The 19170-nt window shown below is 42.5% G+C and overlaps 1 protein-coding gene across 2 annotated transcripts in view; it reads left to right on the forward strand.

Moving 5' to 3' along the window:
• Positions 1–15652, forward strand: part of CD247 (CD247 molecule) — a 93760-nt gene extending 78108 nt beyond the window's left edge. The window contains exons 7-8 of one of the 2 annotated variants that reach the window (XM_029579218.1): positions 13717–13758; positions 14535–15652. In XM_029579218.1, coding sequence (XP_029435078.1) covers positions 13717–13758; positions 14535–14600 — 108 coding nt within the window. In that variant the 3' untranslated portion in view covers positions 14601–15652. The remainder of the gene's footprint in view (positions 1–13716; positions 13759–14534) is intronic. The other variant, XM_029579219.1, reaches the window with a different exon arrangement.
• The last annotated feature ends 3518 nt before the right edge of the window (positions 15653–19170 follow it).

Raw genomic sequence — 19170 nt, forward strand, 5'->3', positions numbered from 1 at the left:
TGGTATGGAAGCCATTCAAGAACTGATTGATCTTGAATGGGATGCTCCGGAGGCAAATTTCAAGGGGGGGGGGGGGTGGGGGGCGGACCTTGGAAGGCCTGTACCACCCTGGATCCAGCGGTAAGGGAGCATTTGCATTTTCTGAAAGTGGATGCGCTTGTCTGTGCCATCTGTAAGCAGACGACTATCCCCGTAGAGGGAGGAGTGGCCTTGAAGGATGTGCTTGATAGGAGGATGGAAGTCATCCTTAAGCAATCCTTTGAAATAGTGGCAATGACTTTACAGATAGCTTCCTGTTGTGCTTTAATGGCTCGCTCTTGTTTGCTCCTCTCACAGGAAGTTGATGATTCTGGAGTAAATTCCAGGGCAGTTATGGAACCTGTTGCTGACCTTTTAGCTGATGCAAGCTGCAATTTGGTCTGTATCTCGGCTAGAAGAGTGATTTCCGTGATAGCAGCCAGATGTCAGCTATGATTGCGAAATTGGTCAGCCAATGCGACCTCCAAAGCTAATCTTAAGAAGATGCCTTTTAAAGGCTTGCTCTTCTTTGGAACTGAGTTGGAGAAACTTGCCAGTAAGTGAGGTGAATCTCCGGTTCTTCGGTTGCCGGATAAGAAGCAGTTGCAGCGCCCCTTTGGTATGAGGGGTTGACTCCGGTGTTCCAAGCGGTTTCGTCCCTATAGGGGGTCAACCTTTCAGAGGACTCAGCCTTTCGCTAGGTCTCTTTCATCCCAGACAGCCCAGGTGAGGAGCAGGCTCGGGTAGCAGAACCACCAGAGCCTCCCAATGGAGGTTTGTTGACCCGCTTTCGTGAGCAAGAAATAGGGAGATGGGTCGAGATCACATCGGATGAGTGGGTCCTGTAGGTGATACGAGAAATATATGCGATGGAATTTTGCAGTGTTCCTCAGGACATGTTCATGGTATCACCTTGCCACTCCCGGCAGAAGCAGCAAGCAGTGGAATCTACGTTATTAAGGCTCCTCCATTTAGAGGCTGTGGTCCCAGAAAGTATGAGGCGATATTCCATTAATTTTGTTGTGCCCAAGAAGGAAGGGCTCCTTTCGTCCCATCCTGGATTTCAAGGGAGTCAACCGTCATTTGTGGGTGACTCATTTTCGCATGGAAACCTTGCGTTCAGTGATACTGGCTGTGCAGGCAGGGGAATTTCTGACATCCCTGGATCTGTCCGAGGCCTACCTTCATATTCCCATCCATTTGGAGCACCAATGTTATCTATGTTTTGCGGTGTCAGAACGCCATTATCTATATCAAGTGCTGCCCTTTGGTCTAGCCACCGCTCCTAGAACCTTTTCCAAGGTTATGGTGATAGTAGCGGCAGAGTTGAGAAAAAATGGAATCCTAGTACTTGGATAACTGGCTGATTCAAGCCAAGTCTCTGGAAGAGAGCTGCCTGGTGGACCCGCAAGGTGATTTCCTTGCTGCAGGAGCTTGGTTGGGTGGTGAACTTGGCCAAGAGCAGTCTACAGCTTTCTCAGTCATTGGAGTCTGGGGGTTTGGCTCGACAAGACAGGACAAAGTTTTTTATCCAGCTGTTCAAATTCAGAAGTTGATGTCGCAGGTGTGTCTTCTGGTGAACACTATGCTCCTGACAGTGTGGTCCTATTTATAGGTACTCTGGCGGCAACCCTCTTCAGCGCTCCCTGCTATCTTGTTGGAACCTGCAGTCTCAGGCCTATTTGGTTCGGCTCCACTTGCCGATGGAAATTTGTTCTCACCTCTAGTGGTGGCTTCAGGAAGATCATCTGCAAAAGGGGATTTCCTTGACCTCTCAAGACAGATGCAAGTCTCCAGGGTTGGGGAGCTCACTGTCAGAAGTTGACGGCGCAGGGGCACTGGAATGCCGAAGAGTCCCTCTGGAGCATTAATCACCTGGAAGCCTGGGAAGTCTGGTTGGCATGTTTGCAGTTCAGCCACAGACTGTGGGTGCAAGCAGTTTGAATGATGTCAGACAATGCAACAACCATGGACTACATCAATTGGCAGGGAAGAACCAAGAGCCAGCAAGTGTCGCAGGAAATAGACCAACTTATGAAATGGGCAGAAGTGCATCTCCAGGAAAAGACAATGTAAGAGCAGACTTTCTTAGCAGGGAGAGTCTGGACCCAGGAGAATGGGTGTTGTTGGACGAGGCATTTCAGCTGATAGTGGATCGCTGGGACCTTCCATTCCTAGACCTGCTTGCAACTTCTCACAATGTGAAGGTTTTGCAGTCGCAGGAGAGATCCATGGTCCCTGGGTATCAATGCTCTCATACAGGTCTGGCTGGAAGAAAAGCCGCTTTATGCCTTTCCCCTGTGGCCCACATTGGGCAGAATAGTTCGCAGGATCGAAGGCCACAGGGGGATGGTGCTTCTGGTGGCCCCGGATTGGCCCAGGTGACCGGAGGATGCAGATCTGTGAAGACTCCTGGTGGTCACCCCCCTTCATCTTCTGCCGCACCATTATCTTTTGCAGCAGGGACCGGTTCTCATGAGGATCAGACTCTGTTGTTCAGTCTTACGGTTTGGCCTTTGAAGGGGGGCTCAACTGTTTAAGCGTGGATATTTTTCTGCAATGATTTCCACCTTGCTTCGCCCCCAAAAGTTCTCCACTTCCTTAGCCTATGTATAGGTTTGGAGAGTGTTTGAGTGTCTTTCCTTGTTCAGTTAAGATTCTGCTTATTTTGGAGCTTTTACAGGATGGGTTAGATAAAGGCTTGGCCCTTAATTTTTTGAAGGTGCAGGTTGCAGCTCTTGCCTGTTTTCAGGGCCAGGTGGTGACTCCTTGTCATCTCATCCAGATGTGGCTCGTTTTCTGAAGGGAGTGAAGCATATTTGGCCTTCCTTCAGGGTACCAGTTCCATTATGGAGTCTTAACCTGGTGTTAGATTTCTTGGTGGTCCCTACATTTCGACAGTTGTGTAGCTTTTCTTTGTGGTTGTTGACCTTGAGGACAGTGTTCCTGGTGGTGAAATATTTGGAGAAGAGATGGCTGAGGGGGGATATGATAGAGGTGTTTAAAATCATGAGCGGTCTAGAACGGGTAGATGTGAATCGTTTTTTTACTCTTTCGGATAATAGAAAGACAAGGGGGCACGCCATGAAGTTAGCATGTGGCACATTTAAAACTAATCGGAGAAAGTTCTTTTTCACTCAACGCACAATTAAACTCTGGAATTTGTTGCCAGAGGATGTGGTTAGTGCAGTTAGTATAGCTGTGTTTAAAAAAGGATTGGATAAGTTCTTGGACGAGAAGTCCATTACCTGCTATTAATTAAGTTGACTTAGATAATAACCACTGCTATTACTAGCAACGGTAACATGGAATGGACTTAGTTTTTGGGTACTTGCCAGGTTCTTATGACCTGGATTGGCCACTGTTGGAAACAGGATGCTGAGCTTGATTTCCGAGCTGCAGACCTTGTCTTGCTGGGAGCCGTTCCTTCGGGTGACCTGAGGGCGATACAGCTGCGTATTGTTCCCTCCTTTTTGCCTAAGGTGGTTTCGGATTTTCATTTAAATTAGTTCATTTCTTTGCAGTTCTTGGATAAGGACAGGGATGCAGAAGAGTATCGCCTCTTGCTTCCCTTGGATGGCAGAAGACATGTCGTACGGTATCTGGAGGTTTCTGAACTTTTCCGTAAGAAGGATCGCTTGTTTGTCCTTCATGGTGGGAGGAATTAGGGCGAACCAGCTTTGTGGGCTATTATGGCTCGCTGGATTACGGAGATAGTCACGGCCGTAAATGTGGATGCTGAAAAGCTGTCGCCTACTCAGGTGGTTTTATGGGCGGAGGCTAGATTGTCTCCTCTCGACATTTGCCGAGCTGCGACATGATCTTCCCTACATACTTTTTTCCAGCTTCTATTATCTGGATGTGCAGGCCCGGGAAGACACAGCCTTTACACATGCACTGGCCTGTGGGCAGCCTCCCACCCTACTCAGGAGTAGCTTTGGTATATCCCACTGGTCCTGAGCCCATCCATCTACACACTAGGAAATGGAGAAATTACTACTCACCTGATAATTTTGTTTCCCTTAGCTGAATCCATCTGTCTACACTTTCTCCCCTCAGCTGCCAAATGATTGTGTCAATAGTCCTCCTGTGGGGCGCTAGGCCCCAGAGGATTACTGGTAAGTGTTCATCCAGTCCCTAGATTGGGGTACATACATTCTTACTTGAGTTCAGTGTTTTTTGTTGGTTAAATACAGTAATGATTGACTTTTTAGTCAATTTCTTTGCTAGTCTGTCCACAGTTATTTTTGAAGAGAATACTGGCAGGCTGGGTCACTGCAGGGTTATACATACTGTGACTTCAACTTGCTCTGACTCCATCTGCTGGCAAGGAAGCATAACCCTCTGGTCCTGAGTCCATCTGTCTACACTAAGGAGAACGAAATTATCAGATAAATAGTAATTTCTCCATTTAAAATTAGTAGAAAACTATTTAAAAAAAAAAAGAAGATACATAAAATAACCCAAAACAAAAAACCCCTCAAAACTTGATAGTGAACACCGCTACAGATCCCAGTAATGAGAGTTCCGACTGAGTAAAGTGCAAGAAGGAGAAAGGTCTAGAACCATATCAGATGCAGAAACACATAAAAAAAAACCAAACCACAAGGCAGCCTCATGCCCTATTGGTTATGTCTAAGCAGTAAAATATGCTTACAAAAAATTCAGAGTTGAGAAACAACTTTGGGATGCAAGTGAAACTTTCAAGAATGTTTTACACATGTACATGGGGGGGGGGTTGGGTTTTTTTTTTTTAAAGGTGTTATGTGTATCTTTTTTTTTTAAACTCAAATTATTTCTTCCTAGTTTTAGTTAGTTAATATGATCTTTCTTTTAATTAAGAAGCAAAAGATATAGATATGATGCTGTTATGTACTATAAAAACAAGGAGACCCAAAATGGCATTCACTCAGTACCAACTGCAATATATTGTGTCAAAAAGCAATGAGGGAACCTGATATAATCACTTATGTAACTCCCACATTAACAAGTTTTTGATTCCTGTATTTGCCAATCTAGAAAATCTCAAAAGGATTTTAGTTCCACAAAAATTCAGATTGTTTCATTTCTTGTCCTGGACAGAGATTTGGTACTGTGCCTATTTACCAAAAAATAGGGGTTGTCTTTTTTTCCAGCCCTACAGATTTATTTATTTATAAAATCTTAATTTTCGCACTCATTACTAAACAAATTGTTCAAGGCGAATTACACCAATAGTTCATACAGTTTACAAATAAACCAAATATTAGGTGTTTCTGGACATTTAAATCTATTCAGATGACCAGGAGAAAGTGTCTGGTAGCTGTGTCTACCGGAGTGAGTTTTTTTCTTAACTATCTGTGTAAGTCTGTCCTAAAATATCACGGAAACATTTTGTTGTTTGGATCCTCTTCATTTGATTTTTAGCCTGTTAAGCAATCCGTCTTCCTTAAAGTTTAGCCACTAGTGTGCTCTTACCATCAGCTTATGGGGTAGCAATTAATGGAGCCAATAAAAATATAGGCCCCCTTTTTTTTTTTTTTTTTTTTTTTTTTTAATCATAGAAGATCGTTACTGAATTTTATTTGATCCTTTCTTGAAGGGATATTTTCCTCTCTTGGGTCTCCCTTGAGAATGGAAGACTTGACTTATGTTGTGTTCTTTTTCTCTCTGTGCCATGAAGGAATAGGTTTTTGCTTACTTAAAAGGATTCCTTGCTGAATATTTGAATTTAGAAAGTTAAACGGGATTCTCCATGTACAAGCAGGATGAATTAACCATGACACATGGGTGACATCAAATGACAGTGCCAGATGGACCCTTTTCTCGAAGTTTAGAGCTTTTGCTTACTGAGATGTGTGGGGATTCCCACATAGGTGTTGGCTTGTGAGCTCTCTCAGTTGATTTTAGAGCTAAGTCTAGCTCAGTAGTCGACTTTCCCAGAAAGCGAACAGATATTGAGCATGGCTAATTTTTCCTGCCGTCTATGAAAAAACACCATTTATGGTAATCAAACTTTCTGTCAACAAGTAGAGCTGAATCAGCCATGAAGTGTGGGGAGACCCAAGGTGAGGGTTGCAGCAGAGCAGGCAACCTGGACCCCACTGTGGAAAATTAGAGTCCAGGATGAACAGACTAAGAAAAACTGCTTGTTCAGATTTACTGTCAATTCTTGATGGATTATCCAGACAGTAATGGGATGTGAAGGTGTGCACTGATGACCAAGTTACAAATGTCTTCCATCAGTACTGCTCACAAATGAGCTAGTGATGCAGCCATGGCCATCACTTGATGAGCCTCAACAGATTTTGTAATGTGTAGGTTTGCTAGCATATAATAGTCTGCTAGCCAATTAGACAATGTTCATTTGGTTAGGATCATAAGAGAGAAATAGCTGTGAGGCCTGACGATTTGGCAGAGTTCTTTTTCTGTTGGAAGCTAATGCTCTTCTACAGTCTAAGGAATGAAGGACATTTTACCCTTCATGAGTGTGTAGTCAAGAATACCTTTTGGTAGGAACTTGGGGTGAGTGCAGAGCAACACGATTGTGGTAGAACTGCAGCTAAGGAGAGTAATGAGCCAAAGCTTGAACTCACAGACATTCTTAGCTGATGCAATTGCAACAAGGAGTAATACTTTCCATGTGAGAAATCTGAGGAAGGCAAATTCCAATGGCAGCTTCATATGTTGCATCAGAACTACATTAAGATCCCATAAAACAGGTGCTTTGACCACTGGAGGTTTACGATGGCATAATCCCTTCATGAATTTCAATACTAAAGGATGAATGGAGATTAGCCTACTCTGTCTGAATGTGGTAGGCTGCTGAAATCCAGAACCTCCAGGGTAGTGTTCTACGAACTGCTCCCTGTTCCACACACAGGTCTGCAAAGGCAGGCAGACCTCTGCAATCTCAATGTGTGGATGAGACTATGGTGCAAGGAAGAAGGATTCAGTTTTGAAGAATGCAGAGTCTCTTCCAAAGAGATGGGTTCCTCCTTAACCAGGGTGGAACCAGACTGCTGGCGCTAACCTTTAAAAAGGAGTTAGAGCAGCTTTTAACCTAAAACAAAGTGGAAAGCAGACAGTTGCTCAGCAGCGCATGGTAAACGAGAGGTATCTTTGAAAGATACTGATGAAGCAGTAGAGTTAGGACATCCCAATAGAGAGGTTCCTATAAAAAGAAAAGTTGTCCAAGTGCCTATAATTAAAATCTCATCTTAGCTAAAAGATTCCAATTTATCTGTGTCAACTGAAAAGGAGAATGTAAATACAAAAAAAACAAAACACACTTAGGGGCGGATTTTCAGAGCCCTGCTCGCGTAAATCCGCCAAAACCGGGCGGATTTACGCGAGCAGGGCCCTGCGCGCCGGGAAGCCTATTTTACATAGGCCTCCCGGCGCGCGCAGAGCCCCGGGACTCGCGTAAGTCCCGGGGTTCTCGGAGGGGGGCGGGCCCGGTCGTCGCGGCGTTCCGGGGGCGTGTCGGCGTTTTGGGGGCGGGTACGGGGGCGTGGCTACGGCCCGGGGGCGTGGCCGCGCCCTCCATACCCGCCCCCAGGTCGCGGCCCAGCGCGCAGCAGGCCCGCTGGCACGCGGGGATTTACGTCTCCCTCCGGGAGGCGTAAATCCCCCGACAAAGGTAAGGGGGGGGTGTAGACAGGGCCGGGGGGGTGGGTTAGGTAGGGGAAGGGAGGGTAAGGTGAGGGGAGGGCAAAGGAAAGTTCCCTCCGAGGCCGCTCCGATTTCGGAGCGGCCTTGGAGGGAACGGGGGGAGGCAGCGCGGCTCGGCGCGCGCAGGCTATACAAAATCGATAGCCTTGCGCGCGCTGATCCAGGATTTTAGTGGATACGCGCGGCTCCGCGCGTATCTACTAAAATCCAGCGTACTTTTGCTTGAGTCTGATGCGCAAGCAAAAGTAGGCTGATCGCGCTTCTTTTAAAATCTACCCCTTAGACTTCTGCCATTAGCATACAAATATTTCAAAGTAGTAAGATGGGAGAATTAGTGTATAGCAATGAATGATGATATAGATTTAATTGGCATCTCAGAGAAATGGTGGAAAGAGGATAGCCAATGGGCTAGTGCTATACGAGGGTACAAATTATATTGCAGTGACAGAGAGGAGCATCTTGGTGATGGGGTGGCACTTTATGTCCGGGATGGCATAGAGTCCAACAGGATAAAGATCCTGCATGAGACTAAATGCACAAGCAAATCTTTATGGATAAAAATTCCCTGTGTGTTGGGGAAGAGACTAAGTGATAGGAGTATACTACCGTCCACCTGGCCAAAATGGTGAAACAAGACAGTGAAATGCTAAGAGAAATTAGGGAAGCTAACCAAACTGGTAGTGCAGTAATAATGGGAGATTTCAATTAGCCAGTATTGACTGGGTAAGTGAAACATCTGGGTATTCCTAGAGAGATAAAGTTCCTGGATGGAATAAAAAATAGTTTTATGGAGCAATTGGTTCAGGAACCAATGAGAGAGGGAGCAATTTTAGATCTGATTCTCAGTGGAGCGCAGGATTTGGTGAGAGAGGTACCAGGTGGTAGGGTCGCTTGGCAACAATGATCATAATATGATCAAATTTCAATTAGTGACTGGAAGGAGGACAGTAAGTCAGTCTTTGGCTGACAGGTGAAATTTAATGTGGACAAGTACAAGGTGATGCATATAGGGAAAAATAATCCATGCTATATAGTTACACAATGTTAGGTCCCATATTAGGTGCTACTACCCAAGAAAGATCTAGGCATCATAGTGGATAACACATTGAAATCGTCGGTTCAATGTGCTGTGGCAGTCAAAAAAGCAAACAATGTTGGGACTTATTAGAAAGGGAATGGTGGAAAAATGTCATAATGCCTCTGTATCACTCCATGGTGAGACCGCACCTTGAATACTGTGTACAATTCTGGTCGTCGCATCTCAAAAAAGATATAATTGTGATGGAGAAGGTGCAGAGAAGGGCGACCAAAATGATAAAGGGAATGGAACAGCTCCCCTATGAGGAAAGACTAAAGAGGTTAGGACTTTTCAGCTTGGAGAAGAGACGGCTGAGGGGGGATATGATAGAGGTGTTTGAAATCATGAGAGGTCTAGAACGGGTAAATGTGAATCGGTTTTTTACTCTTTCGGATAATAGAAAGAAGTGGGCATGTTACACATTTAAAACTAATCGGAGAAAGTTCTTTTTCACTCAACGCACAATTAAACTCTGGAATTTGTTGCCAGAAGATGTGGTTAGTACAGTTAGTATAGCTGTGTTCAAAAAAGGATTGGATAAGTTCTTGGAGGAGAAGTCCATTACCTGCTATTAAGTTGACTTAGATAATAGCCACTGCTATTACTAGCATCGGTAACATGGAATAGACTTAGTTTTTGGGTACTTGCCAAGTTCTTATCACCTGGATTGGCCACTGTTGGAAACAGGATGCTGGGCTTGATGGACCCTTGGTCTAACCCAGTATGGCATGGTCTTATGAGAAAAATAGTTAGAAAAAAACTGAAAGGTGCAGCTACAAAGGTAAAAAGTGTGCAACAGGCATGGACATTGTTTAAAAAAAAACAAAACATCCTAGAAGTACAGACCAGATGTATTCCACGCATTAAGAAAGGTGGAAGGAAGGCAAAATGATTACTGGCATGGTTAAAAGGTGAGGTGAAAGAGGCTATTTTAGCCAAAAGATCTTCATTCAAAAATTGGAAGAAGGATTCATCAGAAGAAAAGAGGATAAAGCATAAGCATTGGCAAGTTAAATATAAGACATTGCTAAGCCAGGCTAAGAGAGAATTTGTTAAGAAGTTGGCCATAGAGGCAAAAACTCCTGCAAGGCAGTCAGCTGGACCGTTGGAAGATTAAGGGGTTAAAGGGGCACTTAGAGAAGATAAGGCCATTGTGGAAAGAGTAAACAATTTATTTGCTTCGATGTCTACTGAAGAGGATGTTGGAGAGATACCCATTCCGGAGAAGGTTTCATGGGTGATTATTCAGATCAACTGAACCAAATCATGGTGAACCTGGAAGATATGGTAGGCCTGATTGACCAGCTGAAGAGTAGTAAATCACCTGGACTGGATGGTATAGACCCCAGGGTTCTGAAAGAACTAAAAAATGAAATTTCAGACCTATTTCAATTAATTTGTAACCTATCTTTAAACTCAACTGATATACCTGAAGATTGGAAGATGGCCTTTGTAACCCCTCTATTTAACAAGGGATCCAGGGGTGATTCGGGAAACTATAGACCGGCGAGCCTGACTTCAGTGCTGGAAAAAATCGTGGAAACTGTTATAACGAATAAAATCACAAAACATGGTTTGATGGGACACTGCCAACATGGATTTCCCCAAGGGAAGTCTTGTCTCACAAATCTACATTTTTTATTTTTTTTTTGAAGGGGTGAATAAATATGTTGCGAAAGGTGAACCAGCAGCTGTGGTGTATTTGGATTTCCAGAAGCATTCAACAAAGTCCCACACAAGAGGCTTCTAAGAAAACTAACAAGTCATGGGATAGGAGGCGATGTCCTTTAATGGATTGCAACTTGGATAAAAGACAGGAAACAGAGAGTAGGATTAAATGTCAGTTTTCACAGTGAAAAAAGGTAAACAGTGGAGTGCCTTAGGGATCTGTACTTGGACCAGTGCTTTTTAATGTATTTATAAAAGATCTGGAAAGGGGTATGAGTGAGGTGATCAAATTTGCAGATGACAATTGTGCAGAGTAGTTAAATCTCAAGCAGACTGTGATGAATTGCAGGAGAGCCTTGCACGACTGGAAGATTGGGCTTCCAAATGGCAGATGAAATGTAACGTGGGCAAGTGCAAAGTGATGCATATAGGGAAAAATAACTTTAGCTGTAGTTATACAATGTTAGGTTCTATCTTAGGCATTACCACCCAGGAAAGAGATCTAGGCATCATACATTGAAATTGTCAGCTAGGTGTACTATGGCAATCAAAAATGCAAACAATTTTGGTCACCACATCTCAAAAAGGATATAGCTGCACTGGAGAAAGTGCAGAGAAGGGCGACCAAAATGATAAGGGGCATGGAATGGCTGCCCTATGAGGAAAGGCTAAAGAGGTTAGGGCTGTTCAGGCTGGAGAAGAGATGACTGAGGGGGCGATAAGATAGAAATCTACAAAATCATGAAAGGACTTGAACAAGTTAATGTAAATCGGTTATTTACTCTCTCAGCTAATAGAAGGACCGGGGGGCACTCCCTGAAGTTAGCAAGTAGCTCATTTAAAACAAATTGAAGAAAATTCTTTAACTCAGCGCATAGTTAAACTCTGGAATTCATTGCCAGAGGATGTGGTTACAGCGGTAGTGTAACTGGGTTTTAAAAAGGTTTGAATAAGTTCCTAGATGAAAAATCCATAAACTATTATGGTAATTAATAAGCAAGAGTAGCTTGTGATTTTTCTAATGTTTGGGTACTTACCAGGTACTTGTGACTTGGATTGACTACTGTTGCAAACAGGATCCTGGGCCTGATGGACCCTTGGTCTGTCCCAGTATGGCATATCTTATGTTCTTATGATCATTTGGGATGGACATTTTCCTACTGCATGCACAGTCGTTGAAGCTACTGATAGTGGGCTTCTTGGTCCTAGATATTTCTGTGAAGAAATTTTTTTTTTTAATTAGCACTGAAAAGTGCTGTTTGGGGGCTGCAGAAGCAGCAAGGCAACATAATAGTTGAAAAAGTTTTAACAAACAATTCTACCACACCATAATCCAGAAAACAAAGAGAAGGTCCATGCTGGAGCTTGGATGCAAAAAAAAAGGCTCATGAGGCATACATGTGCAGGAATTTCCACACATGCTCAGTAGTGCAAAAGCTCTATGAAAAGGGTCCATGTAGTGCCATCTGATGATGTCACCCACGTCATAGCAGCACTGGTTGTTGACAGAAAATGATGAATATGGAAATGTGGAAAAGAGGATTTGCATTCAGGCAGCAACCAACAAAGTAGCACAGTCTGGGTAAACAAATAAGCGTGGGAGTAGCTTGCTTATTGCGGCAGTTACTACCCCTAACAAATTAAGCCTGTTACTTCACTTGGAAAGCATATCCAGTGCAGCTCACTGCTTCAACGGCAGGGGAGAATGAAGAAATAGGATTTACATCCAGCCAATATCTAACAAGGCATTGATCGGAGCAGTATGAGTATACAAACATCGGGATAACTTGCTCGATACGAGGGTTACTACCCTCAAACATTAAGCCTTATACTTCACTTTGATACTGCTCTCCTGCATCAATGGCGGGGGTGGAAGGAAATTAGAATCAAAAAGCTACCAATAAGGGCCCTAACTCAGCGGTTGGAGTAACAGATAATTATGAGAAAATAAGTGTAAAAGCTTGCTGGGCAGACTGCATGGGCCTGTTGGTCTTCTTCTGCCATCATTTCTATGTTTCTAACGTTTTAAACATACATACAGGGGTTGAATCAGTACAAATGTGAAACTTAGGAGCAATAATCCCACTTGTCAAGGCCTCACTCCTAGCTACTGTCCATTTATGCATCTTTTATAAATATACATAATTCAATTACTTGGAAAAAAACTACAAAAAAGTAAACAATTACAAATATGAATGGATAGTGGTCTAGGATGAGATCTCAACAATTGGTGCTACTGCTCGTAAGTTTCAAACCAGTGCTAATTCAAACCCTTGATACATCTGTTAATGTATGCATAATAAAGTTTAATGTGCTGTGGGAAACATGAGTAGTAATTTACCAATTTTCAAATGCTATGCAGACATGCCAGCAATGACCAGCAGTCAGAAAGTGCCCATTTTGTTACTTCTTGTGTTTTCTTCAAGGTAGGGCATGGGTGTGTCTGATTGGAGCCAGATTTATTATTATTATTTAAAGTTTTTATATACTGACATTCATCACAGATATCACATCGGTTCACAGTGTAACACAAACAGACGCCTGGGATAGCATCGAACAGGATTCAGTTATAACACGGCAACAAGATAGTAATTGAGGGAGGGGAAATATAAGGGGAGAGTTGAGTATAGAATTGAATGTTATGAACAAGATATACAAATATATACATTATGAACCGGGAATTAAAAGGGGATTATGAGGGGAGATTTGAATATAGAATTGAACATTAAGAACAATTTATAAAGGAGTTATTCTCTTTGGGCTTAATTTTACACAACTTCCACTCCCCCATCAACAAAGACTAAGAGAACACCCTTAGTAAATCAGGCCCTCTAGGTAGATGTGGGGCCAGGCCAAAAACCCTTTATAAACACAGTGCCTAATTTTTTCCTTCACTGTATGATTGTTTGGAGTAGCCCAAACCCCTTTGTCATTGGCTGACATGTGGCACAAACCATAACACACAAAAGCCCTTGGCTCTAATGTATAAAATTATTCCACAACGTTGTACATTGGGGAATTCTATATTGAAACATATATCTTCCAATTTCAGTGCCTGCAAGACTTGTGATAATCATTTATTGTTCTTTTGTGTCAAATGTCTGGATTTAATCGAACAGTCTGGTACCCTGCCCCAGCCGGCACTATGTAATTCTAACAATGGATAGGAAAAGTCTGAAGCAAGATCTTACCTTCTCTGGACTTATCTATGTTTATCTTTTATAGTTTTTCATAAACTGTCGGGCTGTGCAGAGAGGCAGTGGTGCCGATAACATCTGAAGTGTGTGTTTTTGTTTCAGCAGCAGAGACGGCGGGGCAAAGGGAATGATGGCATCTACCAGGTAAGGCAGTGACTATCATGGCTTTTCGGCTTTGATTAAACAGTTTTTGCAACTAAGTTCCCTCTTGTTGCCTAGTTCCAGGGATGATTCCCTCTTGTTGCCCAGTTCCAGGGGTGAATGTATTAAACCCATCTTAACATTGCCTAATGACTTTTTTTTTTCACACCACTGCCAAGTCTCCTACCTTTTCCTTTGTGCTTCCACTTGCATAGATCTGAGCATTCAGCAGTGGGTGGTGCTTCCTAGCTACTCAAGCTCAAGCATACTCTTGGCCTATTTGACTCAGTATTAGGAATTATTTGGAAAGGAATAGACACAAAAAACTGAGAATATCAAAATACTTTTATATAGATTCATAAAGTGCATAGCAGACACAGAAAAGGTACAGACAAGGGCAATAAAAATTATAAAGGAGATGGAAAAGCTAAAACAACTCATAGGAAGTATTTTTTCACTAAGTGCACAATCAAATGATGGAATCTGTTGGCAGAGGACATAGTCAAGGCAACTAACATAGTAGGGATCAAGAGAGGGCTGGACAAGTTCTCAAAGGACAAGTCCATGACCAGTTATTAACCAGGTAGACTTGGGAAAGTCACTGCTTGTCCCTGGAAGTGAAACAGATCAGCTAGTTTGGATTTGCCGGGTATTTGGGACCCAGATTGGCCATGGTCTGAGACTTGATGGACCTTGGCCTGATGCAGCATGGCACTTATGTTCTTATGTCAAAGAGCCAAGTGCTTGAAGCTTCACCTTTTCCCATTTGCTTCTTTCAGGGACTGAGCTCTGCAACCAAGGAAACCTACGATGCCCTCCAAATGCAACCGCTACCTCCTCGCTAAGATGGATTTGCATCACTGGACTTTCACAGGGAGGGCAAGAGCAATTGCAACCAGATGCATTTCTTTAAAACTTAAGAAAAAAAGTCTTCATTTTTTTACACCAAAGCAAGAATTATTTTTAAGAACAAATGGTGCCTTTTCCCATATCTGAAAAATAAATGGCAACAACATTTCTAATTTAATTATATTTGTTTCTACCCACTAGTTGAATACTTTGGTTCTAGAAGCATGTATATAAGCTTTGCCTCTGTAAAAATCTTTACTTATGATCGTTTCACATTCATAGATTTTAATTTAAATATATTTACGCTGTAAGTTTTTAGCTTTTATTGTTTGGAGAAGTCCCCAAACTCTGGCCTACAGGAAAACCTGTGTATTCTCTGAAGCCTTTGAGGAGGATCAGTTTATAAATCCATAAAGAAATAAAATGCAAAGCAGATTTTCTTTAAACAATCAGCTTCATATTTACTGCCAGCATTGGAGCTTTCTAGAAAAAACAACTGCATTTTTCACCATTGATTCTTTAGTCATTTTATTTAATCACAACTGGAGGTTCAGTCCCAAGCAGGTAAACATTTGGAATTATTCTAACATAAATACTTTTAGAGGGCGAGCGTAAGGCTGCCTGGGTCTTCCTTTTTGTGGATGCTCTTTGCTACTCCACAATCAGATGCCAGCCCTGAAAAATAAGACTGGAGAGGGAACAAGCTGTAGCAGCAGTATATGTAAAGTATCCTCTGACTTCTTGCCCATTTAGTCAGTGAGCTCTCTCAGCTAGCTGAGCATTCCACTTTCCTGTTTTGGGTCACAAGGAATTCTTAAGCACCAGTCAGGGCTGGCCCCCCCTCAGCCTGTAGGAGTTTATAATCTGTTTCTTGTTGTTTTTTGTTTTTTTTTTAAACCACCACCATCCTGCTGGTGAATTGGAGAAATAATGTAGCCTGTAATCATTTACATATTCTGAGCTTCACCTTGTACAATTAATTTTTCTTTACATACCAGGCCTCTTGGCTCAACAGTAAAATAAATTACATTCTTTGTTAAAAAATAAAGAACTTGTATTTGACTCTGTGTGTGGATGTTAGAGGTAGATAAACCATAGGGGCTGTCACTTTTTAAAGCGTCAAGGCAACAGTGCCTGAATCAACATGCTTGGCTTTCCCATGGCTCTCTTCCAGACTGGCTCTAAAAGCAATATCACGTACGCAGTGTGCGTCCAACTTGGATGCACGTTTTTTGAACGCCCGCTCATCCCCTCTCGGGTGGCTTGATCCAACAGTCTAATGAGCTGGCGCACTAAAAAGGAAGCACAATGGATAATTTCCACGTCCCTAGTAGGTCCATGCCATCGAGCTCCCAGGAGAAGTGGCTGTTCACAGGTAAGGAAAACGGACACTCAATTTTCTGAGCGTCTGTTTTCCTAAGCGGTGCACAGCTACAGGTTAGGAAAATGGAAACTCTTAAATTGAGCATCCCTTTTCCTAACCTGACTGCTGTCAAGTTTTTTGTTTTTTTTTCTTACAGCTTTCTGTGGGTCCTCCTGCTTATTATTGCAACAATATTAAGTACGAGGAACCCCCAAAAAACTATTTTTTGCTCTTCTAGCATGGCTTGGGGTGCTTCAAAACTTAACACCAGCTCTGGGCTGGCATTAATTTTTGAATGTTAAAATGTGCGCACCGGTCACATTTTGTTTTCTAAAATCGGGGGAGCTATTAGCTATGCACCAGTATGGACACGCTAATCCCGATATTGCATTGGGTGTGTGTCTAGCACGTCCAAAACACGTGTTTACCAGGGTGCTGAGCTCAGCGCTGGATAGTGCATCAGTCCCTTGTTTTCACTGCACTGAATGCCATCAGCTAGTACTACTACCACTGGTAAGGGGCTTCACTTCCTGTTTGTGAAACTGCAGGGAGGATGAGGCTACACCCACACTTTCATTCCCCACATTTCTTCTAAGGTGCCCAACTAACATATATATTTTTTTTTGCCAATCCTGCATGGATGAAAGGGTCCATGCAAATCTAAATAGCCTATGTTAATTTTTAAAGTGCCCACTCACCTCTGTAAAAGGCCAGCAGAACACTCGCCCCCAGAGTAAGAATGATCTTCACTTCTCCTGTTAATACAAAGCAAGAGTTAACTTTAGAGTTATATCAAAGTGATGCATCCTAGATAAAATAATCTTTTCTGCTGAAATGCAGAGCTGTGCACAAACAGTAGTAGGTAGTACAGTGATGAGCAGCTTTGCGCATGTGGCTGCTTTCTGCTCCGCAGTTTTCTCTAAAGTAAACCCCTTTCCCTTTAAGCTATAAATTTAGGCTGATTGTTACTGGTAGAGAAGAGCTGTCTCATGCCTTTCCTAATCTTTTTTTTTTAATTTCTGAGGGTTACCTCACCTCCTAGGATCTGTAGACATGCTAGAGTACTCAGCTGCCAACTTTTTGCATGAGGATTTCACAAGGACCAGCAGCAGCATGCTTATGCTCTTCCTAGCTTGAGCCAACCATAAGAGACCTTAACCTTCAATGAATATTCTGGTCCCCAAGACTCCATCTTTTAACTTCATCTATGGAAGGAAATCTTGGGAGCACCCACCTGGTCCTTGCATGTGAAATCTTGACGGATAGAAAGGCAAAGCATCAGCAAATGTCTTGTGACTGTTCTCCCTGTGCAGGATTCTTCCAAACTAGTCTGCATTTAAAGTGGAAAGTACAGAGCAGAATTTGAGGCTGCTCATTGGTTTTCCAGCACATGTGCACATTCCAAGATGCTCTGGCAAAGTATTTCAGTCAAGCAAACCAGCACTGCTGGCATTGCAACTTGAGCACCTCTACCCATTTAAAAAAAATTTTTTTTAGAGCAGAGTTTCTTCATTTGATTCTATTCGGCTACCCAGGAAGGATGAAGCGGAGACTGCTCATCTTGGAAAAGCAAAGTAGACACGACAACTGTTGGGAAAAATGCATCCACAAGAACTGTCAGGATGGAATTCTTCCTCTGCTGATAATGGGTACAGCTAAGAAATAAAAGAAGGAGAATTTTTGGAAGTTCTCACTAGTATGCTCTCTACAACTGTTAACACAGGCACAAACCAGCTTATACAATGTTAAAACACTTGAAAAATGGTTTAATGTTTACAACAGAAATGAACTGTACAGTTACAGTAAGTTTAATATATATAAAAAATTACAGCAGACAAATGCAGCTACACAAAAAAAAAAAGTCTACCATCTTATCCTGACTCACTGTAATCTACACAATCTTTCAAAGCCTACAGACCGCCCAGAAGGCAGTCGCTGGGGGAAACAAAACAAAGGACTTTTTTTTCTTTTTTAAAGAGACTGCATCCCTATTTTTCCTTCTCAAGTGACACTGGCCAATGTGAAGATCAAAAAGTGAATGTGTTTAGCCTTTCATGCACCTACCCCAGCATGCCAAGGTGCTCTGCTAGTACAAATCTTGGTGCATGACAGGGAAAGCGACAGCTACAAAGAGTTCCCATTTCTCCTGAAAGTGAAACCCAATTGACTAAAGGTGGGCATGCCATGCCATGCCATGCCCTTAGTTTGCTGCACCATGTGTGGATTTCTGTGTGGGAGAGGACGAAGAATTCTTTGCAGGATGCAAGAGCATCCCAGTTGACCAGATTCCACCAGCATGCAAAGGAACCTTAAGTCTTTGGGGAAAATGGGGTGCTGTCTCTTTAAAAGAAAACATAATATTAATCCCATCTGGGAAATGCAATCAGTGAAAATGCAATTAGAATCAACAGTCTGGTGGAAGTTCTCGTTACTGATTATGTACATACCTTAGAACTTTAATATTTTTAAAATTTTTATTATGAACACCTAGGCAGTGAAAACTTATGTTGTTACGTACACAGACACATCCAAAACATACAAAAATACTATTATTTCAAACTACCAAGAGTAAGACAGGTCAGTTTATCTCCATGCTAGGACTTTAAGAGCATTACACTGAAACAAACAAGAATTTCAATGACAATTTTTTTATATCCCAGAAATATACCAAAATATACATCTAAGCTTTGGAATTACTGAGGTTAGACTAATGCAAGTGCTGGGTAATAGTACTTAATACACAAGTCTAAGGTTCTGCAGGAAAGTAATTATCTTTGGTATCTGCATCAGGCTAATATTATTAACATTTGGATTTTGCTTTGGGATAGAGCTTGTATGACCCTAGAACCAAACACCCCCCCCCCCCCCCCCAATCAACAGAGATTAAAAACATCCATGTAAAAAGTTCCTTCATTTGCAATCCCCCCAAAAGTTAAAAAGTCACAGGCATCTACCTAGCCTAGCACAAAAGGTTGAGAAATACAATGCATAGTTGCACGTGGTGCTGCGAAGAACACGAAAAGGACAGGAAAAGTTCTCTTTTCTCGTCTTCCATACATTTCTTACAAACAGGCCAGCCTCTCTTGGGCAGCTGTGGTTAAAAAAAAAAAAAGAAAAGAAAAGAAAAAAAGCTTGGAAGTGCACCTCAGCGTGTATTAATCAACATCACCCAGCCCACGAAGGGTTAAAGCGCCAACAGAGCA

This window comes from Rhinatrema bivittatum, chromosome 15, assembly GCF_901001135.1.
Source record: "Rhinatrema bivittatum chromosome 15, aRhiBiv1.1, whole genome shotgun sequence".
In the NCBI taxonomy this organism is placed as follows: domain Eukaryota; kingdom Metazoa; phylum Chordata; class Amphibia; order Gymnophiona; family Rhinatrematidae; genus Rhinatrema; species Rhinatrema bivittatum.